Source organism: Balaenoptera ricei, chromosome 15 (assembly GCF_028023285.1).
Source record: "Balaenoptera ricei isolate mBalRic1 chromosome 15, mBalRic1.hap2, whole genome shotgun sequence".
Classification (NCBI taxonomy): domain Eukaryota; kingdom Metazoa; phylum Chordata; class Mammalia; order Artiodactyla; family Balaenopteridae; genus Balaenoptera; species Balaenoptera ricei.
Window position 1 is genome coordinate 65,879,619 of NC_082653.1, and position 27,366 is coordinate 65,906,984.

The 27,366-nt window shown below is 35.7% G+C and overlaps 1 protein-coding gene across 4 annotated transcripts; it reads left to right on the plus strand.

Moving 5' to 3' along the window:
• CCP110 (centriolar coiled-coil protein 110) lies at positions 1-26,129 on the plus strand. 4 transcript variants are annotated; one of them, XM_059897567.1, is made up of 17 exons: positions 1-193; positions 909-1,117; positions 1,784-1,929; positions 4,303-4,458; positions 7,454-7,582; positions 10,248-11,898; positions 13,896-14,026; positions 14,850-15,027; positions 15,586-15,725; positions 15,979-16,095; positions 16,437-16,538; positions 16,726-16,842; positions 19,898-19,971; positions 20,521-20,583; positions 21,259-21,318; positions 21,805-21,890; positions 24,253-26,129. In XM_059897567.1, the coding sequence occupies exons 4-17, from the start codon at positions 4,318-4,320 to the stop codon at positions 24,303-24,305; spliced, it is 3,042 nt and encodes a 1,013-aa protein (XP_059753550.1). In that variant the 5' UTR covers positions 1-193; positions 909-1,117; positions 1,784-1,929; positions 4,303-4,317; the 3' UTR covers positions 24,306-26,129. The 4 variants fall into 4 exon arrangements, with proteins under 4 accessions (XP_059753550.1, XP_059753549.1, XP_059753553.1 ...); XM_059897566.1 differs by lacking the exon at positions 909-1,117; XM_059897570.1 differs by lacking the exons at positions 909-1,117; positions 21,805-21,890.
• The last annotated feature ends 1,237 nt before the right edge of the window (positions 26,130-27,366 follow it).

A 27,366-nucleotide genomic window follows, 5' to 3' on the forward strand; every position in this document is an offset into this window, starting at 1 on the left:
GCGGCGGCGGCAGCGGCGGCGGCGGCGGTTGCCAGGAGCCCGCGTTGCCGCCTGAGCACCGTAATATGGCGGGGAGGAGGAGGAGGAGGCGGCGGTGGATGGAGCTGCTCTCAGTCAGTACCAATTGAGCAGTTTGTTTCCTGCCAAGGCCCGTAGCGAGGGGAGGAAAGCTGCCGCGGCCGTGGGAGAACAGGTGTGTGCGTGAGAGGGGCCTTGACTCAGCGGGTTCGGTTGCGAGGCCGCAGGGCGGGCGGAATGGGCGCGCTGAGTATCTGAGGGCGGGCTCTGCACGGAACCCGAGCGAAGGTGCCGGGCTCTTGGGCCTTGAGGCTCTGGAAAGGCTCCGGGTGGGCGGAGGCGGATATCCCGGGGGCCGGCGGCACCGGGCGCGGAGGTGATGCTCAGATGCTGGCACCGTCCTGGGGGTGTTCGGGATGGAGCCTTATTAGAGGAGTTGGGGGAGGTGGGCTTGGGGCGCTAGGGTGAGGGCAGAGGGTCCCCAGTAAATAAACTCGGGCCAGACCCGAGGAACCACCTCCTGTTGATAAAAGTGGTTGGGCCGTTTTTTTTTCTGGCGAGGGGAGCGACCCCAGGGTGTGCACTGGCCATTTCTGAACGGCAGTTACCGCCAAGCAGAGACCCTAGGAGCGCTGTTTACTCTGCCTTTGCGATTCTCTGGGGGCAGAAGCATGAAGTAAAAAAAGGAAATTCTCTTTATTACCCATGATGCTACTGGGTGGTTCCCATCCTTTGCTTCTATCTGGTTGTAATACCAGTTCCCTACCCCCCAGTTTAGGCAAATGTCAGGCGCCTAGAGAGTGATTTAATGGGGAGGGGTCTGGACACAGCAAAATGAGGAAGCTGTTGTCCCCCTTTCCACGTTTTTAAGTTAAATTGAATCTTACCAGGAACCAAGTACTGTCGCTGCCCTCCAGGAGTTCATAAACAAGTGAAAAAAATCATAATCATCATCATCCTCTTCGAAATAAAAGGCGCTCCCATTTATTGATGCTTTCTGCATATCCTACGGTATACTAATGAATCCTCACAGAATCTCTTTGAGAGAGATACTCTTGATTATCCCTATTTTACAAATGAGGAAACTGAGACAGAGATGGTAAGTGAATTGCCAAGAACATACAGCTAGTGTGTGTGCCTGAATAAGAACCTTCCCCTTTATTGCCTCCACAGGAAGTTTGTTTTTAGGAGGACTGATGGGTAAACAACCAGCTAGCAACTGAAAACAAGGCAAGATGTGTTCTGTGTTACTTTTACCATTCCCTTCAGTGACAATTCTGATAGAGCACTGGTGAGGAGTAGGTAGCAGAATCGTGAGTCTATGGGGTTTGCAAAGAGCCTCATTTGGAGAAGGATCATCGTCTAAATGGAGAAGACAGGGCATATCTGCACTTGATGCAGCCAACAAATTATTAATTCATGTGGACCAGTAATGCCTGCTGGTAAAGTATGGGGCAGCAGATTTGTGGTTGGAGTGGCCTTGTAGTCAAGGCTCCCTTAAAATAAAACCCTGCTGACAGAGGTAACTGTGGCGTGAGAAGCGAAGTGCCCTCTTGCTTGATCATATAAGATACAGACGCTTGCTTTTTAAATGGTTGCCTTTGCAGTTTAGAGGTACCAGTTTCTCTGAGAATAGGGTCATCTATGAAAGTCATTCTCAAAATTCCATTCTTCCTTGCTAGCTTCTTTGCTGTCTTCTTTTTTCTGGTTTATGTTATTGTTTGAGCTAATTATCCTAATTTATTTATTCAATATTTTTATGAAGTGCCTATTGTGTACAGACACTGTCCTATGTAATGGGGATTCAGTGGTGAGCAAGACTGAGAAGGTACCTGTGCTTATGGAGCTTACATTTTGGTGGAGGAAGAAAGACAAAAACCAAGGAAATAAACAAGATAATTTCAGATAGTGGTAAGTGCTATGAAAATTGGGAAACAGCAGGGTAGTGTGATAGTGAAGGGTTAATTTAGGGTGCAGGGTTAATTTAGTTGGGATAATCAGGGACGGCCTCAGAAGAGACCTCCAAGCTGAGACTAAAGGATGAGAATGATCCAGTCATGCTCTAGGGTCACTTGGTAATTTCCATAATCATCATATTAGACTTGTATTTGGATGTTTAATACCCTATTATAGGCTATAAGTTATGCTGTAATAATATATTGCTGTATGTCTGCAATATGTATGACAAACATATACTGTTTAAGGGATGTGAATTTAACTTTCTGAAACAATGAGGCATATTTTTTATATGATGTTGTTGAAAGAAATATAAAACTTTTGCCATAAAGATATTTTATTTCCTTAAATTTCCCAGACCTTGCGTGCTTTGCTTGTGTGTCCATTGGAAGTATATTACATTAATTGTATGAGTAATCTGTTTTGGTTTCTTGTAATGCTGGATGCATGGGTTGTGTTAAAAAATCTTTTGAAGTATTTTAGTAGAAATGGGGTCATTTGAATTTCTCTTATATCTTAGCTTCTGCCTATTTTGATTGTTAAGATATCATAATGTGGGTTGAAGTCTAGATTAAAAAAGGAGGCCTTGCTATGGTTATCATGCAGTAAGGTGTTATGTTTTGTTTTTTACTTTTGCTTGTCTTATGAATATAAGTTTGCAAAATAATCTCATTTACACGCTAGAGAACCATTTCTTTGAAATTAAACTCTCAGTTTGCATAAATGAATGTAGAAATAATTAGAATTGATGGGATGGTAGGAAGAAGTCTTGCTATTAATAAGACTACCAGTTGGTCAAAAGTACCAATATATCTTTTTTCATAATCTAATCATAATTTTGAATATGATTTTTCTTCATTTCTAACTGTGACATTATTTGTCCCTGATACGTTAGCGTACTAAATTTTTAAGTACCTTGAGGCTTAGGGCAGTATCGTATTGTATCTTATTTCATGTTTGCATATCCCACGTCATGAATTGATTTTCCCTTCCCTCTCTCTTTTTTTCTTTGTTAATTAATTGTTTTAGAATGAACACTTAAAGAAGCATTATTGTATAAGTTTTTCTGTTTTCACAGATCATATCGTTGTTGGTTATGTGTCCAGTGATATCTCTCTTTCACTTTCCCTTTCCCTTGTTTATTTAAAGGAAACAATGCCAGACATAATGCTATGGAAACAGGCAATCAAATATTTAACACTTGCTGGATGAATGAATTTGGTAGCTAACCCTTCCTTTTACCTTGTATTTTCATAGCCACCATCACAGTTTCCCAGAAATTGTGAAATTACTGGACTGATTATTTTAAGTGGTTTGGTGATGGTTCCACTTTTTAACAGTAAAGTAGAATTAATATGAGAGCCAGTAGATTCTGTTTTCCACTTCCGACTGATTTGGTCAGTTATCATGGAGTCAAATTATATTATTAAGATATGCAAGTAATAGACTTTGGACTCCATGATAGAAAAAAGAACTTTTGAAAGTAAATACCAGTTTTTATTTAACTAGCCCTTTTGTCTTTTTTTTTTGGCTACAAAAGCATTCCTACCTTTGTATTATTTAGGTTTTTTTTTTTTTAATAAATAAACCGTTGCACACATTTTTCTGCTTAGATTTCTTATTTTATTTTATTTATTTATTTATTTATTTTGGCTGCGTTGCCGCGTGCGGGCTTTCTCTAGCTGCGGCGAGCGGGGGCTACCCTTCGTTGCGGTGCGCAGGCTTTTCATTGCGGTGGCTTCTCTTGTTGCAGAGCACAGGCTCTAGGCACGCGGGCTTCAGTAGTTGTGGCATGCGGGCTCAGTAGTTGTGGCTTGCGGGTTCTAGAGCACAGGCTCAGTAGTTGTGGCGTACGGGCTTAGTTGAACCGCGGCATGTGGGATCTTCCTGGACCAGGGCTCGAACCCGTGTCCCCTGCATTGGCAGACGGATTCTTAATCACTACGCCACCAGGGAAGTCCTATTTAGTTTTCCTTGTGATGTGTAGATAAGTCCTCTTGAAGAAAAGATAATATTATGTTTTACAACTGATTTTCTTTCAGGTTTCATTGCTGAGTTCTTAGTACTTTTCTAAACTAATCACATTTAAAGATTGATTATGTACAAATCTTCAGAAATATTTAGTATATGAAGCAAGGCTTGACTGGGCAGGGTCTTGAGGTGCTTTCCTATACCCAAGAATTAGCTCCTGATCAGTGAAACAATTCTGGGAAAGCCAGTTCTAGAAATTGTGAATTCCAGGAATATTTCAGTGCCCTAGAGATTTGCCAAATAAATTAAGATCTATTTTGTCAGCACATTAAAAATGGCTTTTTTTCTCTCTTGTAGTGTGATTGTGGGAAGATGGAAGAGTATGAGAAGTTCTGTGAGAAAATTCTTGCCAGAATCCAAGAAGCATCACTATCCACAGAGAGCTTTCTACCTGTCCAGCCTGAAAGCATCTCACTTATTCGCTTCCATGGAGTGGCTGTGCTTTCTCCACTGGTAAATGTTTTTGATTTTAAATAATCTTTTTTTCTATAGTGAACCACTAAGATAGTTCACAGAAAAACAAAAGAAAGGCTGGCTTATAAATATAAAAAAGATGCCTGACCCTTTTCATAAGTAAAGAAATGCAAATGAGTTAGCGTTTGGTTTTTTTTGTTTGTTTGGTTTTTGCTTTTTTTTTTTTTAACATATTTGATTGGCAAAGATCTGATAGGATCTAGTATTTCTTAGCTTGTGGGGAGGAGGCACTTAAAATGCACTTTTGCTCAGAGAATCGGTTGATTTTATTTTTTGATGAGCAGTTTGGTAGTGTTTATCAGAATTTAAAAGTGTGTATAACCTTTGACTCAGCAATTCCATTTTGGGGAATATCTTACAATTATACTCATCCATGTGCCTGAAGAAGTATGTGTAAGGTTATAGGAGCATTGTTTAAAAGAGCAAAAGATTGATGAACAACCTAAATGTCCATCAGTACTGGACTAGTTTAACTAACTGGTCCACTTTATAGACTCTCATTAAAATGAGTACAGTAGATCTTAATGTGTGGGCATGGAAGGATCTTCACAAGCTACTGTAAATCACTGGACACAGCATGCTCTCAGAGGCAGTATAGAGTAGTAGTTAAAAGCCTGGCTCTGGATCCTCTGGCCTCGATTCAGATTATTGCTCTGCCACTTACCTGCTGTGTGAACTTGCAGGTCCATTTTCTTTATCTGTTAAATGAGGATAAAAAATAGTGCCTACCTCATTGGGCTGTTTTGAGGAAAACAAACTAATACATTTAAAATGCTTACAACACTACCTAGATCATAGTAGGTACTCAATATATGCTAACTATTTGGGTTTTAAAATAAGACTGTTATCTTCTTTCTCTGGGGAGGAGTGAGGGAATATCGGATGAGAGGGAAGACACACTTTTCATCGTGTTTCCCTTTGATACTGATTGAATATTTTATAAATGTATGTGACGTTATTTCAAATCAGAAAACTTATATTACTGAAAGAAAGCGAGTTTTAAATTTATTCCTTTTTTGTATAGCAGGATTTAAAAGGTCAATATTTTCTGCCAACTTTTTGTAATGAAATTTTCAACCATACAGAAAAGTTGAGAGGATAGTTCAGTGACTACCCACATATCTACCATTTAGATTCAACAATTTTTAACATTTTTGCCGTCTTCCCTTTATTGCGTTATTTGCTTTTGCTTTATTTAAAACTCTTTTTGCTTTATTGCTGAGCCATTTGAAAATTACAGATACATGACACTTCTCCCCTAAATATTTTGGTATACAGTTTCTAAAAATAAGGATACTCTCCTACATAAAACTCCAATATCATATCACACTTTACGAAAGTTAATAATAATTTTAATAGCATCTAATATTCTGTTTATATTCAGATTTCTCTATTTGTGCTCAAAATGTCTTTTATAACTTTTTTTTTCTTGTCTGGATCCAGTCAGTTTACAAATAGCATTCACTTGTTACGTTTTTTTAATCTCTGATATAGAACAGTTCCTTAATTTCTTTAAAAAATTGTTTTTTATGATAGTGAATTTTTAGAGATCTTACAGAATGCCTTACATTTTGGATTTGTCTGATTGTTTCCTCATGGTGACATTTAACTTGCCCTCTAGTCCCTGTAGTTCCTATAAACTGGAAATTAGTCTAATAGTTTGGTTAGAGTCAGGTTAAACATTTTTAGCAAGAATTCTTTGGAGATGATGCCATGTACTTCGTATTAAATTAAATCAGAAGTTACATAATGTGTAGTTGTTTGTCTTTTAGTAATGTGTAGTTTGAACACTTGCTTCTACAGTGGTGACTGCCATATGACTCTAAAGGTATACATTTTCTTTTCTCTTTTTGATTAGCAAGTAAACTGTGGAATGATTCTTTGGTACCATGCAAATAAGAAAAGATTTTAAAACAGTTTTATCAGCTACTTGATGACATATTGCTTGATTAGTTTAATATAGGCCAAAATGTCTGGGCCTTGTTGTTTAGGGTCTACGACTTCATCAGTTACTTATTTGTAAGCAAAATCTAATGCTTATGGACCTTAATCCATGTTTTTAGGTTGTATTTGATAGTCAAATACTGCAACTTTGAAATAATTTTTTATGACATGTTTTCTATTTGCATAAATCTAAAATAAGTCTTGACTCCTTAACATAGTGACTAAACTTCCCAGGACTTAATAATAAAGACTTAAATCCACTAAAAAAAATATAATGCTTGGAAGCCTTCAATTTTTTCAGTACGTTACATTTTTATTGGAGGTTACAATGAAGTGGAACCAAATATGTGTTCTGATTTTGTAGGCAAATAAAACATTATCTGTTTCTTCTATCATTAAACCTTTGGACATTTTCTTGAGGTAGCAAAGAGGTGAAATGTATACTGATTAGAGGATTAGAAGCTAAAGAATCTAACTGAACCAGTGAAGTAAGACATTACCAAATGAAAATCTCAACAATAGCCAAAAGGGTTAATTTTATCTTTCATTTCAGAGCATTTGATAAGTGAACAGTTTTTTTTTCTTTCAACTTTTTTTTTTTCAATTGAGAATAATTACAGTAAAATGCACAGATCTTAAGTGTTAAAGTTCCATTAGTGCTGGGGACTTCCCTGGTGGCCTAGTGGTTAAGACTCCGTGCTCCCAATTCAGGAGGCATGGGTTCAATCCCTGGTCAGGGAACTAAGATCCCATATGCCACACAGTGCGACCAAAAAAAAAAAAAAAAACAAAAAAAGCAGTCCCATGAGTTCTCATCCATTTATAACTCACACCCACACAACATTTTCATCACCACAGAAAAATTTCATATGCTCCATCCCAGTCATCACCCCCAACCACTGTTCAGATTTCTTTCACTGTAGATAGTTTTACCGGTTACACACATTTTTAATCATTCTGGTTCAAAACTGCCTGATTTTGATATTTTTACATTTATGAGAAATAATTACATATTTATGATGTTTTTCAGCTTAATATCGAGAAAAGAAAGGAAATGCAACAAGAAAAGCAGAAAGCACTTGATGTAGAAGCAAGAAAGCAGGTTAACAGGAAGAGAGCTTTACTGACACGTGTCCAGGAGATTCTTGAAAATGTTCAGGTGTGTAATTTAAGCTCTTTTAAATTATAATTAAGAAATCATGAGTTAAGCATTGATGATAATTTTTCAGGAATAAATTTGCCTTAGTAGTTAATTACCAATATACTGTTAAGCTTGAAAAGCTTCATAATTTGTGATATTCCATTTCAGTTACTCCAAAGAAAATTCACTTGCTTGTTAGTGGTGCTCAGTACTTGAATCAGAGGGTACTTAGACAATGGACCCATACACTGAGTATAATTGCTTGTTGTCTGTGTCTTATGACTCTAAAAACATTGAATTCTCAGTGACAATGATAGAATTGGCCATTGTAGTTTACCTCTGAACTAATCAGACTATTGACTCAATGACCTTATTCTCATTCTCTGCTAAAGTAAATAACTGTCCCCAATTTTTTTTCTGGTGAAAATTCTGCTCTTAGATACACAAATGCAATTTAGATTAGATAATAGAATTGCCTAGATGCATCTTAGATACAAATTGAAACTATTTAAACAACACATCTATACCTTTGCAATGATTTTTATTTAATTTAAATTTGTATAAACAATGTGTTTTAAGGTCTGGATCATTTCATACTAAAAACAGTGAATTAGACAAAACAAATAATTTCTGCCTTATATAACCCTGTTTTGCTGGTTACATCTTTTAATTTTTTTTATAATCTTAGGGGTTTGTGGTGTGTGTAATTCATACTAGATGATTTATGTACAATGACCCTTAGGATATTTCCGACTAACTACTACCTTCATTTCTCTGTGGGTAGTAGATTTTAATTTGTAAAGTATAATTACTGCTCATATTGAGTTTAAAAAATGTAGTGAGTAGCACAGTAAAGGTGGGTTTTTTATTTATTAGATATTTCCTATTATTGGAACAAAAATGGCATATCATTCTTGGTCCACTGAGGGAATATATCAGATATACTACTAATGAGTTTATTGTTGAGTTTGAAGACTTTCTCTGCTTAATAGAACGTGTACAATGTTGAACTATAGAGTAATGAATTAATTATGCAGATAGAGAAATTTTATATAATACAAATCGATTTCTAAGGTCTGTTTTATCTGTAAAACCTATGATTCTATGATAGATTTTGTTATTGTTGTTATTTAAATTGTCTAACCAAAGGCTTTTTTAGTGATGTACAAAAAGCATGGCTGCTGAATATCACAAATATGAAATGTTTAGCTATTTTGAGGAAATAATTTATTTTACTTAAACCTGCGAACGTGTGTCATGAGTATGTATCCCTTTTGTTTTATTTCGATTGTGAGGTTGTGACCAAGTAGATCTTGTTGTACTGTTTATTGCATAGTACCTGGAAATCATTACATGTCTTGGGATTTGTAAGGTAAAATAAGAGTGCCATATTGCCTAAGAAAAAAAACACATACAAAACAACCTAAAAATCTTTTAAAATTCAGGATTCTGGAGTGTATTCATATGATAATATGATAATGATTTCTGCCAGTTTCATATATGCTTGTATAATCTTTAGAAAACATCCTAGTTCACTTTTTGTTCTTTTGCAAAGTCGAATTATTTAGATACAAAATGTAATTTTATTTTTTTCTGTTGGATCTTTTGTGTATACAATTGTTTTCATCTTTATTAAATTTTTAACTTATTTTGCTTGTTCAAAAACTCATTAACAGGTTGCTGTTTTAAATGATCACCCAGTTAATCAAATTGAAATTTGCCTTAATGAATCAGGTTTTAAGTTGAAGTTTTTCTTATTTTTTAAGTATTAAGCTTGATGGCTGACCTATCATTTACCACAAATTTGTCTCATCATATAGAAGGATTTTAGTTAAAATTTGGAGTAAGCGTATGGGAGGCAGGAGTCTTGGTACTGAATTATTTTTTTGCTTAATCAGTGTCCTGGGCAAGTTAGTCCTTGTTAAAGAGGAATCATCTATGTAAGAAATTTAATTACTTGCTATTTATCTTACACATTGTTATCCCTAGATGATAGTTCTCGTAGGAGGAGCAGTTGGTGATGTTAATAACATATAACCAGAAGAAGGTTGAGGAAAATGCTTCTATTCCAAGATTAAATTGCACATGAGTATATGAATGTGTGTGTATATATATGCACATATGTTCATATTTGTATCAGATTAGATAAATGACTTTTTTCCTTTTCTTTCTTTCTTTCTTTATTTTTGGATGCACCTGGCGGCATGTAGGATCTTAGTTCCCCAACCAGGGACTGAACCCGCGCCCCCTGCAGTGGAAGTGCGGAGTCTTAACCACTGGACCGTGAGGGAATTCTCTTTTAATCTGTTAATAAATAGGCCAGGATGACCAGTAGATGCTTTTTATAGTAATTTGAGCTCCATGTGATATAGAATACCATAGAAAAGGTCATCTGAGTTTTTATTTGTGTTTTCAAATATTAGAACTCTGAATCTTCAGTTTCAGTTTCACTTTAGAAAACAATGAAATCAAAGGCTTTTTGTGTAGTGAGGAAATATTACTTTTTATTTCTTAAATTTATTTTTTTTAATTAATTAATTTTTTGGCTGATCCACACGGCACGTGAGGTTAGTTCCCCAAGCAGGGATCGAACCTGTGCCCCCTGCAGTGGAAGTACAGAATCCTAACCAATGGACCACCAGGGAATTCCTGGAAATAATAATTTTTAAATTTCCTTTTTCAGGTTAGAAAAGCACCTAATGCCTGTGATTTTGATCAGTGGGAGACTGAAACCGTTTACTCTAATTCAGAAGTCAGAAACTTGAATGTTCCTGCTACACTTCCAAATATCTTGCCAAGCCCTACTGAACACTCTACTTTAGCAAAGTTGGAAAAGATAACTGGAATTTTGCCATTGAATACTGAGGACCAATTTAAATCTAATGGGATAGACTTAGCTAGGGACTCAGAAGAATTCAATTATCTGAAGCAATGTGATAGTTCAAATATTAGCCACGCAGAAAACGAAGCTTCTCTAAAGACCTCCTCAACAGCTGCACAAGAACCACTTATTTCTGGTGGTCTCTTTCCAACAAATGAAGAACAAGATCCATCACTTTTGGAGGAAGTTACTCCCGATCCCTACATAATGAGTCTTCAGAAGCTGATGAAAAAGTCAAAGGAATATATAGAAAGAGAGCAGTCTAGACACAGTCTGAGAAGTAGTGCAAAGAGGAGTGTTAATGAGAGTTATTCAGACAAAGAAAATGATGCTCTTAAAGTGACTGACTGTGAAAAGGAGAAGGCCCAGTTGATGGGCAAACACTGTGGTTCAGTTATTCCTGACAAACCAAGCCTTAATAAATCAAATGTTCTTCTCCAAGGTGCTTCCACTCAAGCAAGCAGCGTGAATACATCCATTTTAGGTAGCTTTTCTAAAGTGGACGTACCTGTACCAACTGGCCATTCCACTGTTTTAGAGCCTGATTCTGATTTTAAAGGCATTCCCACTTTTGTTACTGAAAATAATGTTATCAAAAGTCTTACTGGTTCATATGCCAAATTACCTAGCCCAGAGCCAAGCCTAAGTCCTAAAATGCATCGAAGGTGTTCTAGGCCATCATCAGCATGTCATATACTTATAAATAACCCAATAAATGCTTGTGAATTAAGTCCTAAAGGAAAAGAACAGGCGGTAGACTTAGTTGTTCAAGAAACTGATGAAAAAACAAATGTACCTGAAACTGTGCCAGAGTTACCAATTGATTTAGCAGGAGTTTGTTCAAGCAAGGTTTATGTCAGTAAAAATACATCTGAAGCCATACAGGAAATGGTTTTAGGTAAATCAAATCAGGTATGTCAATCTTCAGGAAGTCAATTAGAAAATAAAGTTATTCATGGACTTGCTATCATGGAAGGTCAGTTAACATCTGATGGGAGAGGACCACACAAAATGGACAGTACATGTACTGCAGTGGAAAGATTGCATGAGCCATATGCCACCAGTCAATGTATAGTGAGTCAAAACTTTGGGACTGTGAGTGGACTCAAGTCAGCCAATGTGTTAGAGAAAAACTCCTGCAGTTTCCAAATGGGACTGAATAAGTCTTATGACGTAAAAAACCCATCTCCTTTACTGATGCAAAACCAGAATACCAGACAGCATATGGACACCCCTACAGCGTCCTGTGGAAATGAACAATTTTTGGATAACAGTTTTGAGAAAGTTAAACGGAGACTTGATTTAGATATTGATAATTTGCAAAAAGAAAACTGGCCTTATGTCATAACAACTGGAATAGCTGAACAGGAAAGGCAACATTTGCCAGAAAAAGGATACTCTAAGGGGTCTGTCTACATCAACAAGAATAAAATATTAGAAAGTAGTTCCAAAGGTAAGATAGCTTCGAAGTGTTTAATATCTGCCAAGCAGGTAGCATCTCTATTTAATACCTTTAATTGACAATTAATAATTGTCAGAATAATAATAATTGCAGAATAATTATAATTGTCTTCATCTGTTCATTTATCAGAGCATCACTAGCTACAGTTTACTGCCATTTGATAGGCTTTCTTAAAGGATTTTCCTATTTAAATTATGAATCTTTCACAATCCACTTGGTATTACAGAGAATATTGTTAATGACTGGAGGAAAAAGTTCTTGCATGAAACATCACTCATAGTTTTAATCCAGTATATTGCTATGATGTCTTCCTTTTGGACTATGGTTTCTAATATTTTCATCAGCTTGCCCTTTCATTTGTAATGAGATCTTCATGTAGTTGGCCCTTTAGTAAACACTTTAACACTAAATTATTAGAGAAGATATCACAAATAAGGCTCTGTGAGTAGTGTTTCAAGAGTGGTGTCTTTATTAATGAAAATTATTTCAAATTTCTTTCTGTTGCATCTAGTGTTATATCAACAGTAACTTGTTAAAACATGTCTTTACTCCTTACTTTGTTGTCATGGCTCATAATTCTTCATTACTGATGTGGAAGACATATAAATCAAGTAAATTAAGTTTTTAGACACAGACATTTCAACTCTAATGGGATATGTATCCTCCTGAAAAAAACTTCATATTCTGTAAAATTGCACACTAAAAGTAACAAGGTTTATAGGAAAAATAGGGTTGGGTTGGGGCAGACTGCACAACACCTGTGCGACTTTATAAGCACTCTAATAAAAACAGTTGATATCTGAGGAGCCAGCTTGGCTTCTCCAAGTAGATGACATAGCAGGCTAGTAGCTGTCTCGGTGAATACCAAAAGTACACAGACTGACCAAGTGGCAGTTCTGGCTGTGCTTTCACAGGAGGAAGGCCAGTGCGTGTGAGATGAGGCCAGGCATGGAGGCAGCCGGCTTGCTATCAGAGTGGGCAAGGGCGGCAGTGCATTGTGCCGAGAGCTGCCCATTGCTTGGCTGCCTGCCTCGGGCACACCTCCCAGAGAGGGATCCCCTGGACAGGCACTCATTTATAAAGTTTTTAAGGTAGAGCTGAATGGACTCCAGTTGTTGGCTGAGTGGTTGAGTGGAGGGCCTTTTTCCTTTCTTGCTGAATGTTACAATTCAACTGCTTTTCCAGCCCCCCCTTGCCTATAAAAAAATTGCATGTGAACAACTGCAAATTGTTGTAGCTGAATAAAATGTATTTAGGAACAAATTATCAGAATACCATGGCAGGTAGGACAAATATAATGCGCTTATCTTCAATGAAAATCATTGACTGTGTATTTGGAAAGAAGGATTCTTTGAATTTAGTTGAATTATAGTGGATTCCTAAATATCTATGTGCTACATCTGTGTAATACTTGATATTTCAACATTTCAAAGTGTCACACCACTTTCTATTCAGTAAGTTGCATAGTCATACTGATTTAATAAATTTTTTAGTTAGTAATTAAAATATCTAGAATTTTAATATCCAATCTTTTTTGGAGCCTCAAGCTGAGTAGCTTTACACTGTAAAAGCAACATTTATTTTAAAAAAGTAAAACAAAGCAAAAGTAGAAGCTACAATACCAGAGACCCTGGAGAAGGACAAGAGTGAAGAAAATAAATGGAGGTGAGATGCACATGAGAACCACATCGTGAAGTTAGTTGCAGTAAGGAGAATTGGACGGAACATATAGTCTTGGCTTTATCAGTTCAGATCATGATGGGATCTGTCGAACGAGTGGGTTAGGGTGATGAGATACAGACCTTTAGTGGCATGAAATGAGAGGAGGGCAAAAGAGAACGTGATTCAAAGTAGGGACCTGGCTATATCTTGATTGTACTAGGTCAGATCCAGGAATACTCTCTGGTCAGAAGCGTAATTTAAATTGATGTTATAAAAATCAGATATTACTAAATTTTCTAAATTTGAGGGGACATGTTTCTTTTCAGAAGGCGAGGAGATATTAAAAAGCAAGATGTTAGCTTTCGAAGAAGTGCGGAAGAGACTAGAAGAGCAGCACGCCCAGCAGTTATCGCTACTCATAGCTGAGCAGGAAAGGGAACAGGAGAGACTGCGGAAGGTGAGGAATTAAAATGTAGGGATATAGGGCTGGTGAGTGGAGTTTTGGTCATGTATAGGATACTTATAATTGTTACCCTTGTATAGCTTAATCTAAGGGGGTCATTGATTTTCATACATGGAGAGTATTTAAAAAAAAGTGACTTTGGAATTATCAAATTTTTTTTAACATCTTTATTGGAGTATAATTGCTTTACAATGGTGTGTTAGTTTCTGCTTTATAACAAAGTGAATCAGCTATACATATACATATATCCCCATATCTCTTCCCTCTTGTGTCTCCCTCCCTCCCACCCTCCCTATCCCACCCCTCTAGGTGGTCACAAAGCACCAAGCTGATCTCCCTGTGCTATGCGGCTGCTTCCCACTAGCTATTGGTTTTACATTTGGTAGTGTATATATGTCCATGCCACTCTCTCACTTTGTCCCAGCTTACCCTTCCCCCTCCCCGTGTCATGGAGAGTATTTTTATTGCCAAAGTGTGAGTTAAAATATTTTGATCCTTATCTAAAAATAAATGCATAATTTATCAAAAGGATACTTAATTGAATCCTTGATTCAAAATTTTTAATATTTTTAAAAGGTATTTTGTAAGTAGATGCTGAAATATGCATTCTGTAAGAGTATATCATAAGAGGAAGGACACTTGTTTTAAGATTATCACATTTTAAAATCAATTAAATAGTCAATTTTATTTGAGGGAGGAGAACCTGAAATAAATAATAATTTGCTGATAATCATACATACTTTTAGCTGAGCCTAAAACACTATTTGGAGATGTAATGAAAAGAGCTACCATATTATAATAAACTGTTAATCTATAGGAAATAGAAGAACGGGAGAAAATGTTAAAAGAGAAGAAGGTGATTACAGCAGAAGCCTCTGAATTGGGCATTAGCAATGCTGTGGACTTAGAATGGAGAAAGATAAGTGACTCTGGTTTACTAGAAACAATGCTGTCTCAAGTGGACTCACTCCATACTTCAAATTCAAATAGTTCTGGTAAATATTTAAAAAAATCCTTTTCCATTTGAAAAAATTATCCTATAGTAAGATATCTTATTTGGCACACTTTAAAATTGTACCTCCTTTCTGTAAGTCATTCCACATCCAACCCACTGCTATTTGCCAGCTGCTTAGGAACTGGTGAAAAATGAAATGATAGCAGCAGATCAAAGACCAGTGAGCAGGTTCATGAGAAAAGCCACCTTAGCAAGGAAAATATCAGGAAATTTGACTCAGAGCCTGGTCTTTATTCATTCAAGTAGCAGGTGATATTCTTCAAGTGATAACACAGTTTGCTATCTCCTGAATGATCTTGAATTACATCTCATTACCCAGTCCCAATAAGAGCTTATCTTCACATCTTCAATTATCCTGAGATGCTGTTTGTGTTGAAAAGATCCATCTGGTGCATAAGCTTGAAGTCCATAAATATTTTAAGTCTGCTGTGGATCAGTTTCAGAGTTGTTATTCTTAATGAGTGTCATGTTTATTTGGATGGTCTGTGTATTCTAATTATTTGACATCAAGTATAATACTTTATGTATATTTCTCAAGGTTTCACAAGTTCTGCCCTACAACACAGCTTTGGTTCTGCAAATGAAGTACCATTCTACCTCTGGGGATCATCAGCTAGTGGCTTGACCAAACTCTCAGTAACAAGGCCTTTTGGAAGGGCCAAAACTGAATGGTCTCAGGTGGGCAAACTTAAAGATATATGCATGCATGTCTGTCTGTCTATATCTTTTCTAAAGAGCTATGTTATCTTAGGTTGTACAAATGAGGCATAAATATTTTGCAATACATCAAAAGCTTAGCTTTTATTAAAGATTAAACTACACAGAGTAAACACATATAGAAGAATTTAGTTCATTGTAATAGATTAAGAAAAACAATCTTGAGTATAATGCTCAGATTATTAAAATGTTGTGTCTATCTTATTTCTTCTAGGTTTTCAGTCCAGAAGTACAAGCAAAATTTAACAAAGTAACTGCAGTAGCAAAAGGATTTCTTACTCGTAGGCTCATGCAGACAGATAAGCTGAAACAACTTCGACAAACTGTAAAAGTAAGAGGATTGTGTAAATTGTGTTACATTTCTGTCTGTTCCTATCAGTGTTGTGACAGCTGAGTTGACAAATTAGTTCAGAACTTAGGCAGATCAAACATTTTTTAGTCACATAATATAGGCTTTTAGAAATTGATTAATCTCATTCAGATAATTTTTAAAAATATGTAAATGAAGTAGTTTGTGCATTTTTTTGTCTAACTTTAAAGTGAGTGCTGTTTTGACTTCTGATGTAATAGTTTTGTGTTCTTCATTTCGTTTTGACTGAGAAAAAGAACAAAAGGAAACTCCAGTGATCATGAAATCTTTCTAGAAAAATGAAGGAGCATTTCTTCTTTCAGGATACTATGGAATTCATAAGAAGTTTTCAGTTGGAAGCACCATTAAAGAGAGGTGTTGTTTCAGCACAAGATGCTTCTCTTCAGGAAAGAGTGTTAGCTCAGGTAATGCATGTATCCTCAAGGCTCTTAGGAAATGGAAATGTTTTATTTCTCTGCCTTCACTGAACCACTGAAAGTAGGTTTCAATGAAAACTTTAACCTTTTTCTCTAAATAAGAGCATACATAATACTACTGGCCTCTAACCTCATCTTTTTAAATGGGTATAATATTTTCTTCTTTTGAACTTAGTTGCGAGCTGCCCTGTATGGTATTCATGACATATTCTTTGTAATGGATGCAGCTGAAAGAATGTCTATTCTACATCATGATCGAGAAGTTCGCAAAGAGAAAATGCTCAGGCAAATGGTATGTTACATGACATTTAAACTAGTGAGTGAAAAAAAACCTCTATTTCTTTTATACTCACAAATTATTTCTGATACCAAATGTGTGGGTTTCCCCCCCCACACCAGATCTCTGACACCAGCTGAGTGTCCTACAATTCAATTCAGTTCTGATACCATCTACCTGGAGTTAGTATCAGATCCTACATGTTAAGGAGGCAGTCTTATGAGACTGCCCCCACTTCAGATGCCAATCTCATTAAATAAATCTTTAGGAAAAAATAGGAAAGAACTTTTGTACTTGTTTAGATACATATTAATTATACATGTTAATTCAAGGGTTAAGTACATTTTATTAATAATTATGTTGCTTCTGACCAACTGGCTATAAAATGGGGTTCCCATGCCTCCCTCCTCGGGTTTGAAAATTTTTCTAGAATGGTTCACAGAACTCAGGGAAACACTTGCTTACATTTAATGGTTTATTATATAATAAAGGATACAGTAACAGATACAGATGAACAGCCATATAGAGAGATGCATAGGGCGAGGTGTGGAAGGGTCCTGAGAGCAGGCGCTTCTGTCCTGTGGAGGGTGTGTGCCACCTTCCCAGCATGTGGATGTGTATTTTAGTGTTTTTATGGAGGCTTCATCACGTAGGCATGATTGATTATTGACTCAATCTCTAGCCTCTGTCCTGTCCCCGGAGGATAGGGGTGAGGCTGAAAGTTTCAAGGTTGTAATCGTGCTTGGTCTTTCTGGTGACTAGCCCTCATTCAGAGCCCACCAAAAGTTGTCTTATTAGAACAAAAGATACTTTGGGGAATTTCCCTGGCTGTCCAGTGGTTAAGGCTCGGTGCTTTCACTGTCGGAGCCCGGGTTCAAAAAAATTGCTTCTATCCCCCGGGAAATTTCAAGGGATTTAGGAGCTCTGTGTCAGGAACCGAAGTCAAAGATCAAGCATTAGAACAAAAGATGCTCCTATCACTCAGGAGATTTGATTAAAAGGGTTTCAGGAGCTTTGTGTCAGGAACTGGGGTCAAAGACCAGATATTAATAGGAACCAGGGGCAGATCAATCAATTGATTGATCTATCTATAATTACTTCACATTGAGGCTCTTCTGGGTTTGGTGTAATTGATACTAAATATCATTCTTTATTGACTTTAGCACCCATCCTACAATTCTTTTTTTTTTTTTTTTAATATTTATTTATTTAGTTTTGGCTGAGTTGGGTCTTCATTGCTGTGCACGGGCTTTCTCTAGTTGCGGCGAGCGGGGGCTACTCTTTGTTGTGGTGCACAGGCTTCTCATTGCGGGGCTTCTCTTGTTGCGGAGCATGGGCTCTAGGCGTGCGGGCTTCAGTAGTTGTGGCTCGCGGGCTCCAGAGTGCAGGCTCAGTAGTTGTGGCTCACGGGCCTAGTTGCTCCGCGGCACATGGGATCCTCCCAGACCAGGACCCGAACCCGCGTCCCCCGCATTGGCAGGCGGACTCCCAACCACTGCGCCACCAGGGAGGCCCCCATCCTACAATTCTTAAAACAGGTAGTTCCCAGGATTACCAATAATATTTAAATCTGTAGACAAACTTAAAAGAAATTGGCAAGAATTACATACTGTTTTTGTGATTAGATTTTTTAGTTAAGTGTTAAATATTGCTTGGATGACTCATAAAAAACTGTCGGCTGCTCCTGATTGAATTTCCTTGAAACTGTCATGTATATTTTACCTCTTTTGGAAATCAGAGTTAGAAAAGAGGCTCCAAATTAATTTGAAATACAGTTGATCCTTGAACAACGTGGAGGCTTAGGGGTGGCCCACAGTCAGAAATCTCAGTGTAACTTCTGACTCCCCAGCAACTTAACTACTAATAGTCTACTGTTGACCAGAAGCCTTACCAATAACATAAACAGTCAATTAACACATATTTTGTATGTTATATGTATCATATACTGTATCCTTAAAATAAGTTAGAGAAAAGAAAATATTAAGAAAATCATAAAGAAGAGAAAATATATTTACAGTACAGTACTGTATTTATCAATACCATAATTTATGTTGTCTGTTTATAAGATGAATCGTGTCTGTTAAGTACCTACATCAATATTGTCTTATATGATACAAAACACTGTAGATGTTATATGTATTACTAACGGTAGACATCAAAAATGAAAAGATAAAAAAAAAATGAAAAGATAATGTGAAAAACAAGTTCACATTTATTTACAGGTATAACAATTCATGCATTGATAATGAGGAAGCAGCAATACGTTTGATTTATGGGAACCTAGTGTAATCAATATGATTGCTTCACAGTAGCCTAGCCTGTACACTAAGGAATAAATTGTTATAATCATGGCATACAGTGTTGTCATATTCATAATACAGTATTGGAAACAGTGTTACATTTAAAAAAAAAAAAAACACGTACCTGTGATGATAGGCTGTAGTTGAGAGAGAAGAGAGGGAGAGGGAGGCAGAGAGAGAGAGAAAGAGCAAGAGGCCTGCATACTGTATGGTAACGTAACTCTTTGAAAGCAGTTATAAAACAGTAAGGAAACTAACACATTAATTTTATATTAAATATCACTCACCTTATGCTTATGTAAGAATAGACTAGTATATACATATATTTTATGCATTCATGACATAAAATTTTTTTTCATATTTCTAGGTTATGTGGTTCATCTGTGAGTTTTTTAAAGTTGTCATAAATCTCCAAAAAATTTTCCAATATATTTGTTGAAAAAAAATCTGCATGTAAGTCACTTGTGCTGTTCAAATCTGTGTTGTTCAAGGGTTAACTGTATATCAGAGTGTTGGAGATCTGTGGTTTGAATCAATGATCTTAGTGTGGTTGGCAAAAGAAAAACAAGCCAAATTTATACTATTTCATTGGGAAAAATAATTTTAATTATTTAATTAAAAAAATTAGACTGCTTCAATTGTAAAGACTAAGTTAAAGTTCAAAATGCCAGTAAGAGAAGCTTTTCCATGCAATTTGAGATCATCCAATACTATACTTTAGTGGTATTACTGGTACCCCTACAGCTTCATGTTACTTTTGTATTTTAAAGGATAAAATGAAAAGTCCACGAGTGGCTCTTTCAGCTGCAACACAGAAGTCTCTTGATAGGAAGAAGTACATGAGGTAAGTTTTTTTCATGTCTTGTCATATTCTAATTTAATTATTATCAAGCCAATTAATTTTAAGCAACTGTTGGTTTGTATATTCAAATTAGAAATAAAGAATTGTTAACTCTTCTGCAGCTGAGGTGATAGAAATCCCTTTATATAGATAGTTTTGGTGGTAAAATCTGATTTTATCTTTAGATAAATGTATTAACTAATAAATTTGTCAACGTTCAACTTGTGTAATTGATAGCTAATCAAGTAATCTTAAAAATACTTAAATCCTTATATTCAGTGTTAATTTTATATCTTTTAAATATATTCTTTTTCAAATATCCTAAAGACTTCTTAGCGGGAAAAACTTAATGCAAATAATATTCTGAAACTATCCTATTAAAACTCTTCTTTCTTGAAATTTGTCTTTAGTATGCTTATTACAGGTCTTTCAGTAGTGCACCAACTTTGAAATGATGATTTGTTTCTGTCATCCTGTATCACATTTCTAATCATGTGTTTTCCCCCTTTCTAAATACATTATTTGTGTGTCCTTATTTTTATATTGTGTTAGAGCTGCAGAAATGGGAATGCCAAATAAGAAATTTCTGGTTAAGCAAAATCCTTCTGAAACAAGGTGAGAAAAATCACTTAGTCTCAGTAAGAGGCTCTTTTTTAACTTTTAAGGAAAAGAAAATCTTATAAATCCCAAGCTTGTTTTTTGTTGGCTTTGTTCTACTTTACATCAGTAAATCTCTCCCTGTTGGGGTGGAGGGTCACAGAGTCAGAATCCATAGTAACACCTGGTCATATACGTGGTCATGTGCCAGACCAGATGTTCGTGGAGCTTTCTCTAGGACATGCTATCTCTGATGGAAATATGAGCCCCATATGTCCTGAGTTCAGTCTACAGTCCAAGGGGTCTTTGATACTTACTTAAAAACCTTAGAAAGCTAGCTTAATGTTTCTGACCTGTTTTCTGCTCTTACAAGAGTGATGTTTTGTTTCTCAGATGTTTGAAAGGAAAAATTCCTTCTGTAAAGTACGTAAATAAATTATCTAAAAGCACAAGGATTAATATTTGTGTTAGACATCTCTTTCCTGATAAAAAAACCGAGGTTTGTTCTCTTGGTGAGCAAATAAGCACCATATTGATACACTTTAATCAATTTGTTTTGCATTGTGATAATGTATAGGCCAAATCATTGCATCGTTGACTTCTGCCTCACTGTTTCTTTCATCTGTTGAAAGAACGTGGGGGAAAAACTGAATTTATCCTATTGAATTAATTTTTTATTTACCTTGTCAACAGAGTCCTTCAGCCAAATCAAGGACAGAATGCACCTGTTCATAGGCTACTGAGTAGACAAGGGTAAGAATTCAACACACATGGGTATTTAAAAATATTCAAATCAAGATTAGCTTTGAGAGGGATTAGCTTTTTATATAAAGGATAACTATTTTCAAATGCGATCTTTCTATAGTATTAGGAAGAGCTTTTAACGTTTTGTTCAAAGATAACCCTTTGATGTACTGTTGTGTATTATATTTTAATTATCATCTTATGTTGGCGTGTTTCTACTTTCCATTTCATACCATTTAGCTCATTAAATAATGTAAACATCCACATAGTAAGTTCAACATCACCAAAGTGTTTCTCCAACAAAGCGTAAGTCATGGTTATAGTCTCCTGACGAAGGGAAAGGTATAGTTTCTTTACTGTGCGCATGCATGAGACTTAATTCTTTTCAAGCTTATTTGTGCTTTGAACGGTTGATGCAGTATGGTTGCTTTTTTTGAATGTTGAACATTTAGAACTTAATGCAAGTGACTTATTAATTTTTTTATATTCAATTAGAACCCCTAAGACATCAGTGAAGGGGGTTGTGCAAAATAGACAGAAGTCTTCACAGAGCAGAGTGCCTAACAGAGCGCCTGTTTCAGGTGTGTAGCAAACAAATTCCTGAAACCCATTCAATAGAAAGACGTGCACAAGCTGCCCCATGACCCAGGCCATACCAGTGGGATAGAGTGTCTTTCCTTGCCACCATAATTTTGGCATATTCACCGTCATTCCTACTAGTGATCATTTGTATTAGTATTTTGCAGCAGTCAGGAGATCTTAGTGAAACTGTGGTTCCAATCTTGATTTCTGTAAATTCCATGGAGACACTATGTATTTTTTAATCTGAAAACTTTGTAGAATTATACATGCTTAACTCAGAAAAGTTTTTATAAATGAATAAAATATAATGATGTGATGTCTAAATCTGTGCATGTCTATTCAGCTTTGGGGAGGTGTATCACCCAGGAATATTTGTATCTGCACATAAGGGGAAGAATTTCTCTCTGACCACAAGGTCACATGTGAATATGCCAAGTGGGAGGGGGTGAAGTCTTAATCTTTTGCTCAGTAAGAAGCTTGAGCTAAATTTCTCTTTATGTTCGTTATTTGAGAATTATTTAAGGGCTAAGCCAAAAAGTGTATTTTAAAATCCTATTTATGGTGGCAAAAAGACAAATTCAGTGTTGAGCTAATGCAAAACCCTTAAGCTAATGTTTTAATATTTTTTAGGTGTCTTTGTTAAGGCACTATGGTAACTCACCAAAAATTATGTGATCCATTAAAAATACTTTCAAAATGCTTTGCTTTAACTAGACTGCTTTCTAAACATTTACAAGAAACCTAATCACCAGGCAATTAAAATTAAATCTTTAATCAATTCTAGTGTTCTCATTAATACACCATTATTCATATTTTAGAGCTTTTATTACTAAGTAATTTTCTCCAAATTAGGAGGGAATAAGCAACATAAATTTTTTCATGTTATTCACATAATTTCAAAGAGGGAACAAGATATTAATCACAACTTTGAATTGATTGCTCGCCTTTTGCATGTATATATAGTGAGTTTAATTCATAATGTTGAATATATAGAGGATAATTTAAAAGGTCATCTTTTGGAATTCACTGTGAGTGACAGTCAACGGAGTTGTTTTAAAGGGGATTACAGAGCTGAAAATCTTGCTTATTCCAGAGGTAGAATCAGCTGGTTTGAAAGATAACCATTTGGAAGAACTCAGACCAAACACCAGATCTGTTGCTTGTGAAGTTACATGGAATTTTAAGACATTTTCAATTTTTTCTCATGTTAGTGTTATATATTGTAATAAATCCTAGCTAGTTGGCAAATCATTGAGGAATTAGTATTGTTTTTCCTAATGTTGTCTATTGCCACAGTGACTACTCTCCATATTCTTTCTCATGCATTTCATCTCCACTATTTGTCACTTGTGAATCTATAAGTAAAATAGCAACTACTGTTTCTATTCAGTAATACGCAACAGTATAAAGGATGACTAGGAAGTCATTGCAGTTAATGTGTACAATGAAGTTTAGTATTTAGAACTATTGTGGTCTAATTGCATTGCAACATAATTATTAATAAAAATGTACTTAACCCTTGAATTAACATGTATAATTAATATGTATCTAAACAAGTACAAAAATTCTTTCCTATTTTTTCCTAAAGATTTATTTATACATGAGTGCATATTTAGACAATTGAAAAAGACTAAAGAATTTTATCCTTTTACATAAACTGAAAATTTGGCTTATGGCTGACTAAAATTCTACTATGAATCTCAACACAGGGATCCATAGTTGCTTTTGAAAAGATTATTCTTTCCTCCTTGAATTTTTAATGGCCTGGATTATGTTTCAAACAAATTTGAAATTATGCTTTGATTTGATCTACATGGAGGACAAACCTTTTATTAAGCATTTTATAGAAAACTCATTTTTATGTTGATAGACTATCATATTCTTAGACTGAAGGACAATTCTAAGGCATTAAAGTTTGCTGCAAAGCAATTAAAGTTGTTTATAGTTTTTAGAAACTAAATTGCAGTCTCTGATCTCATATATGTTTTAAAACATTCATTTGATGTCTTGTGCTTGACTTAAGAGTTTATAGTGAAATTCAGAAACTGCTAATTAAAGCAGAGTAGGAGGTAGTAATGCAAAATGGTTAAGTAAAACAATGAATCAGGTAGAACTGGGTTCTCAGAGTTTCTACTTCTAGCTCTGTTACTTATACAGGTGACTTAACTCTCCTATGTCTCAGTTTTATTATTGTTAAAATAGTAGTAACAATTTTGACCTCGTGATTATTTTACATAAGGATTAAATATAATAATGTGTTTTGCTTATCTCAGTGCTTGGTACACAGTGGGCACACATTAAATGGTATCATTACAGAAAAACTAACATTGAGAAATAATATTAGTTTTGCTCTATTTTTAGGAGTATATGCAGGAAAAATCCAAAGAAAGCGGCCAAATGTTGCGACAACTTAAGAAGACAACATTCATTAGGATAAAAAAGGGGGGAAGGGTTAGGATCCATATTATTTTCCCTGCTCACGACTTTTTATTTAACTCTGGACTCTGTTTACCCAGGCAAAGTGATGTCAAAGGGCTGAAAAATCATCTGGATATTTTGGTCAGTCTGGCTAATCCCATCCCCCCCACCGAATTTTCCTCTTAATATCAGTTTCGGGTGAAGACAAATTAGTGTTCAGTAATTGGCTCATTTCTGTCCTTAACCTGCACAAACATAAGTTTGTTTTATTACTCAGGTGTCTGCCGAGAACCTTTTTGTAAACTTAAAGGACATTTGCATTTATTTCTGTAAAATATTGAAAAGGTGTGATAACTTATAAATAAGTTCTGAAATATAAATTTCATTAATCTCTGCACACTGCTGAATTTGATAAACTAGATACTGTTCTGTTTGAGGGGAAATTATTGCAGAAGAATGTTTTTCCCCGGTTTTGTAACTTTGAAAACTCTGATTAATCTCTCATATTCTTGGACTTACGGTATAACCACATGGGATAGAACACTTGCCTGTTGATTGTGGTCCGCCTAAAATTCACCACAGGAGTAGCTGGGCATCACCATTTTGGTCACAGGTATACGTTCCTCTCAACAACTAGTTGTCTCACAGAAATGTTAGGCTTAATGTATGTTAATAATGTATGTTATTACCCTAGTACTATTAGAAACATTTCTATTAAATTATAAAATCTTTCTGTGGAGGGTATAACAAGTTTGGGGAAGATAGCACAATCTTCTTAAATGTAGTAGCACTTAGGAATGAATGCATTTTACATCTATTTCTTTAAAATAGAATAACATGTTGCATGCAGTTACATTTTCTATTTAGTCTGTTTATTTCTTCATAGTCTGCTTTTTTTAGCATGCTGGATTTAGGGGAGAATAAAGGGCTATACTATATGATAAATTCAGATTTTCAAATGGGATAATAATACTGTCTAGTTGAAAGTCTGCATTACATAAGAGGCACTAATGTTTAAGGTTTTTCATCACTTACATAATCATTTAAAATATAAACCAAAAAATGTTACCAAGGGAACATGATTTTATGAAAAAGAATGTCACTGTTAATTTATCATGCCATCTCCAAAAGGGCTTTGTGCTTCTCACATAAAATTGGGAACATTTATGTGTACATTTAATCTTTCTAACTTAAATTTTAAAAAGATACTGGTATTTTGAAAATGCAGACTGTATATATTCTTAATATTCTCTTAAGAATGTCGAGATAAAGATTGTTTTCTTCGATTTTCCGTTCCATTTATAATTTAACCTTTACATCTAGCTGTAGACAGAAAATAGTAATCTACTCTGGGTGTAAACTTGATTTTCTTTATTGAGATGTATCATTTATTTAATGAGTGAATCAGAAAATTAGAAATAGAACACAGTCAAAAATATCTGAGTTACCAATTTATATTTGTGGGCAAAGTGTATCAAAATTATCTTCTTAATATGATAAATTGTGCTTTATCATTCTGAAAACTCAGGATACAGCTTACTCAGATCTTGTGGGTCTTTCCAGTATGAAAGATAGACGCTAAAAGTTTTGTGTACAGTAATGCAAATTGGCTACAACGAATAGTATATTTCAGAGATAAAACTAGTTTTAGATTAAGGATGCAAAACTTGAGTGTTTTTTTAAAGGATAAAAGCTTATGTGTTTTACAAATTTTTTAATGTTCACAGCTTTTTCTCATAAAAGTGCCAGACATTGTTTTGTGCTTTTAATGGATTTTTATTTATATATATTATTTTTGTTATTTTTTCTTTGAGTGGAATGTCCATGAATGTAAATTATATTTATTTTTATACTTTAATTTTAATTTTCACTAGTTTTGCTTCTAGGCAAAAGGCAAAATAAACTTTTCATCTTAAAGGAAATCTCATTTGATCTTTTTTATTTACCAAAGAAAGGACTTTTGAAAAGTATGTGGCCAAGACATTAATACTGTAATATGATAATTTTTTACAATTACAAGACCCATGAAAGGTATATCCCACTATTTAATATGTAACCTGTAACATTAGCCCCCCAGCATTTGATATTGCATGAGTTGGACTTTTCAGAGGGCAAAAGTTCACTGGAGCTGGAAATGTCTTAGCCGGAGGCCTGCTAAGGATCGAATGGGAGAGAATGCTAAGGTTGAAGCTCACACCAAGCTGCTAACTTGCACAGCGTTAAGAATCCAACCACTGCTGTTGCCTGATCATCTAATGTGAGCAATGGTCCTCTTTTTTACCTCTTATCGAGGAGATACTACATTTGATCATCTACGAGGCAGTGTGAGAACAGCCTCTCCCTTTTCCAGTGGCCACCCTTTGCTCTCGTTTATTATGTACATTGGGAATAATAATGAATATGACTGGGAACTCTTTATTACTCATACTGAGCTGAAAACAAGGACCCATTCTGGAGATGAAGATCTTTTTTTTCTGTCAGGTGTCACTGTCCCATGAACAACCACACACAATCCCCCTCCTACCCCCAAATGAAGAGTAATAGTTATAAAAAAAATAAGCAAGTGAAGTTGGAATGCTATCTCTAACAGACCATAGTGGGCATACATGTAGGTTATAAAAATAATTTTAAAAAACAAAGGAGACTTTGAGTCATGGAATGCAGCAAATCAGATTGGGGTATGGTGCAGTGGAGTCACATCGGTTAGGTTCTAAAGACAGCTCTGAGAACAGATATCAGGTCTAACCAAAATTATACCTGACAGTAAAATATTACCTTTTCACTTATTTATTTAATCTGTTCCCTTTTGGTCAGTTTCTCTATGGCTCTCAACGCAGTTTCTTGAGGTGGTTGACATAGTTGCCACCAGAAGCGTGGTTTTGCTTCTCAGCCTACGGTGGGAAGAATCCGTTTTCACACTTTAACAGCCTGTTTCAGGATTACCTCCATTATCTGTGTAACACGCCTGATATTATTATAGAGTTCAGGGTCAGTGGGTGTGGCTGAATGTGCTGAGGAGCGCTCGCTGTTGCTCTGCCGCTGCTTGCGTTATGTGCC